Below are 4677 nucleotides of genomic sequence, written 5' to 3'. Positions count from 1 at the left end.
CTTTAGCCCTTACATAGGGAGACTGATGGGTGGATTGATACACAAGTACACAACCAACTCAAGTAGGACCAATTACAACGGCTCATGGAATGGATTTTTCATGTACCAGATCTGGTGAGCCAGACATCAAGCAAAAATGGACATACAATCAAAGGGTAAGGAGCAATTATTTGCAATGACGGGTGGATTGATCAGAGCTGCAAGGAGAGAGTCGGTTATGATGTGATAAAGAGCTTGGGGCCAACCAAATACAGGTGAATCTTATCCTACTTGACTCACCACCTAATCTTCATGAGAATTGGGTACTACCTGATGCTCTCAAACTTGATTTGAGAAGAAACTAGTTGAGCTTTGCTCCTACCCTAGGGTTTGAGCTTGTGATCCATCAAGTGTTTGGTTTGTCGAGTTCATTGTCCAAGGCTATCACATTGCTGTCTGCTGTTGACATTTTAGTCATCAAGCAATACAAGTTATCATTTCCTAGTGCAAAGATCAGGCCTAATACGAGAGCCACCCATATCAGAGATGCAAAAAGAAAAATCAAATCCTAATGATCAAGATTCTATCTTGCTTTCCAAGGTAACAAATTTAAATGAAATAATAAGCTAGGATAAGGCTTTCCTCTAAGTGGCTTAGGCACCCATTCTACCATCACACTGTCCTGTCACCCGGAGGCACGTGGCTCCACCAGTTGTAGTGATGCCTCCACATTACAGCCATGTATCGACTTTTTCATTGCTAAAAACTAACAGATGGAATAATTCCAACAACCACTAAAACTAGTTAAGGATCCTTGCTAATTAACGAGACAATAAGAGGGGCAAAATATTTACTGGTAGTTTGGTACACTTGTAATCAACTAAGGTCACTTGTTTTGAATATGAAGAATATAGTTTGTCTTAGAGAGGCAAAAGCTGACAACCAAATCTAGGCGACTAAATAGGGCGATATATTACCCAAGGCTAGGAGCTAGCTGGTATGCCAGAAAATTATATTCTATAAAATTTTGAATTTGTAGGAATGCCAACTGCATGATCTGCAAACACTCTTGTACATTAGCACTGGCGTCTTAGTGCTCCTCTCACAATAAAATCAAAACTGGTATCCTCGAATAAAAGGCAAAAATTGCAAGTTTGACTTATCCATAAGCATGTGCTCATCCTCTCCTCTATTCGTATAGAACGTGGGCCCAGTATGCAGCATGCAACTTTTACTGAAACTTTTCATATCTACTGGAAAGAGTTCTCGAGAACTATGATACTATGAAAATATTCTCATGACAAACCTAATGATACTATATTCACCTGACCAGTCAAAAAAGTTTCTTATTAGGAGTAAAAGGATGTCATCTATTTCCGAACAGGGGTAGTAATAATAATATAAAAACTCTGAACTCTGAAAGTTTTCTCATCAATATCTTCCTAATTACATACAGCTCCAGACAGACTGAGAACCTAGAGCTCATAGTCATACTTATATAACACTTAGCTCTCTTTGCTTCTGCAAAGCCAACGACTCCAACTAAATCAAATAGCAGTATTTGCGTGATAAGATCATAAATTTAAATATAACATTTTAGACAATGCGGTTTCAACTAAAGCAGGCATGGGTTAATATTTTAAATATGGGAGCATCCATAGTAAATTAGATACTAGATTGAGATGTTTGGATCATGGCTAAATTTATAAGCGAAGAATGCACATGAGATTAGCAGAGGACCTACAATTCTGATTGCTGACTACTAGAGCTGAACCAGATGGACACATTTGGACTATTCAGATTATATAGTTGAAATTCTGAACATTGTTCCTACCAGCAAGAGCTAACATATTTCCAATACAGAAAGATCTAAGTAGAAACCAATTGCCGGCCACACTAGAATAAATCCAAACCCTATGTAAGACCTGCAACTTGTTGGTCAGCACAAGAACTTAATGCACATGGACAATTCCATTTTTTCTACCAATTTGAACTGGAGAAAATCCTTATAATGAAAACATAAAGACAAACCACAATACAAAAGCATAATTCGCGGACATTAACACCATATCAAATCTGTAATCGCAAGCCCTAAAAATTCCTCGCCCTTAATCTTCCAACTTCATGCCAGGTAAGAAAAACATCTGGCAGCCCTAACCCTAGTGTCAAGCAAGCAGGCAGGCAAGCACGAAAGCAGGGCATAATTGAACAGAGGAGAGAAAGCACAGGGAGCGTGGCATACCTGGCTGCGCGGCCCATCCCTGCTCCCCTCCCTTGATTTTCTCGGGGAAGGCGTAGTTGACGGTGAGGACGCGGCCGAAGAGCTCGGCGCCGTCCATGTTGTCCATGGCGGCGGCGGCATCCTCGCGCTCGAGGAACGTGACGAAGCCGAAGGAGCGGTGCTTCTGCGTGGCCTGGTCGAGCGGCGTCTTGACGTCCTTGACCTCCCCGAAGGGCACGAACGCCGCGTGCAGGATCTTCTCGTCCACCTCCTCCGCCAGCCCACCTGCGCCGACGGACGAAACCAGGGAACGGAGCTCGGCTTAGTTTTCGATCGCACGGGAGTTCGGCCGGGGAACCAGAGAAGACTAGGCCCTTCCGCAGCCGGGGAAGCAGCCAGGAGAACCCCCGGGAGGTGTGCATCTCGCTGACGAATTTCGTCGAACAGGTGGCGAGCGAGTGCGCGGGCGGGCGGGCGGGCGGGCGGGCGAGGACAACGGCAGGGGAGAAGAGGTTAGTGAGGGAGGACGGTGCTGCCGCGTACCTACGTAGAGGGTGTTCTTCTGCACCGGCTGGTTCATGGCGGCGGCGGCGACGGCGGTGAAGCGGCGGGGTCGGTAGAAGCCGGGGATGGCTCGCGGGAGGAAACAGCGACAAGGCTACGGAAGCACCGAAGCGGGGTATTTTTTCGCTCACCTGGAAACAGGGGGGGTGCCTTTGGTTTTAGCCCAACTCCAACGCTCCTAAATGGTCCGTCCATGTCTATTTAATGGTAAGGTCGGAAGGGCATATCCAATGTATAGGCGTTTAGATAAATTCTTAAAGAATTAATACCATAAAAAATGAAGAATCTACGGCATAGGGCGCAGCGGCGATCTATTCGGATTGTTTGGTCCTTACTATATATTATACTTTGGTGTCTTTTATTCACTGCCTAAAGAGGCAAATTCTGTCGCTCATGTTTTAGCTAGGCAAACGGTGTCGGATCCACCTTCGGTGTGGTTTGATGAGCCGCCGGCTTTTATTGTGAAGAGTTTAGTAGACGATGTAACACTTTTTTAATTCAAAAAAAGTTTCTAAAGTTAAAAAAGAATTAAAATAATTAAAAAAATATAGCGCTCACGTAAGAGCCTGCGTCTCCAAAACCGAGGCGCTTTATCCGTCACATCAAACAAACTCTTCAACCCGCTAAATACACTCGAAGCACCGGCTGCCATGTCTGGCATCGCTAGCTGGGAGGTGCCAGGAAAATCTCTCCGTACGAGCAAAACGGCCGACCGTGTTGTACATGGCCTACAGCCCTACACGAACAAAACATGCCACCCAACGCACAAAAGTAAACGGACCGTTGTCAATTTTTGATCCGCTTTTGACTCATTTCCGGCCCAAAGTTGGATCGCGTTTGCGGCCAAACAGACAGGCGCGGCGCGCACCCTAGTCCCTCCTGGCCCGCCTATTGGGGACACAACCACTTGTCTCTTCCCCTTCTTCTCCCTTCGGCCTCCGCCCTCTGCCCTACCGCAATCCCCATTCTCGGCGGCGTCACCTTCCATCAAGGTCGTCCATCCCACAACCATGCCATGTCATTGCCACCCCACGGCCGCGTTTCGGTAGTTTTTGCCCCACGACGCCCACCCCACCAACACCAACCTTGCTTCGCTTCTTCAACTTGCTCTTTCCGATCACGTCTCCACCACGACTGCAAGGTGTTCGACACGTTGCTCACAAGGTATCATGAATAGCGGGGATGGGTTTTTCTTTCACTTAATTTGTTCATGGGATTATTCGTCCTCAGATGATAAAAAGATTGTGGCGGCTGCATTGATCATCCATGATCACATTAATAGGAAGCGGCCTTGATACGTTCATTTTGCATCATGATTTTCTACTGTTATTTATGATATTTTTATGTATAATAATGCTTTTGGGAGTAATTCTAATATTTTTCTCTCATAATATGCAAGGTTTACACAAAGAGAGAGAATGTCGTCAGCTGGAAATCTGGACCTGAAAAAGTTATGTCAGATATACCTATTCTGCACATCTCCAAATGAGCTGAAACTTCACGGAGAAATGTTTTGGAATATTTAATAAATATTGGAGCAAATAACTACCGGAGGGGGCCACCTGGTGAGCACAAGACACCAGTGCACGCCAGGCCCCCCAGGCGCGCCCTGGTGAGTCGTGCTCAGCCCAGTCCACCTCCGGTTTCCATCTTCTGGTATATAGGTTATTTTGACCTAGAATAAAAAATCAGGAGAGGACTTTCGGGACGAAGCGCTGCCGTCTCAAGGCGAAACTTAGGCAGGAGCATTTTTGCCCTCCGGCGGAGCGATTCCGCCGGGGGAACTTCCCTCCCGAAGGGGGAAATCGAAGTCATCGTCATCACCAACACCCCTCTCATCTTTGGGAGGCCAATCTTTATCAATATCTTCAACATCATCATCTCATCTCAAACCCTAGTTCATCTCTTGTGTT

The 4677-nt window shown here is 45.8% G+C and overlaps 1 protein-coding gene across 1 annotated transcript in view; it reads right to left on the bottom strand.

The window, feature by feature from the left end:
* The window catches only part of LOC123131239 (peptidyl-prolyl cis-trans isomerase E), a 4424-nt gene extending 1494 nt beyond the window's left edge, over nt 1–2930 (bottom strand). Inside the window, exons 1-2 of the mRNA XM_044550960.1 lie at nt 2744–2930; nt 2222–2485 (exon numbers count right to left, since the gene is read on the bottom strand). Coding sequence (XP_044406895.1) covers nt 2222–2485; nt 2744–2780 — 301 coding nt within the window. The 5' untranslated portion in view covers nt 2781–2930. The remainder of the gene's footprint in view (nt 1–2221; nt 2486–2743) is intronic.
* Between the last annotated feature and the right edge of the window lie 1747 nt (nt 2931–4677).

The sequence above is a fragment of the Triticum aestivum genome, chromosome 6A (genome assembly GCF_018294505.1).
Source record: "Triticum aestivum cultivar Chinese Spring chromosome 6A, IWGSC CS RefSeq v2.1, whole genome shotgun sequence".
In the NCBI taxonomy this organism is placed as follows: domain Eukaryota; kingdom Viridiplantae; phylum Streptophyta; class Magnoliopsida; order Poales; family Poaceae; genus Triticum; species Triticum aestivum.
This window is presented reverse-complemented; position numbering and strand designations above follow the sequence as displayed.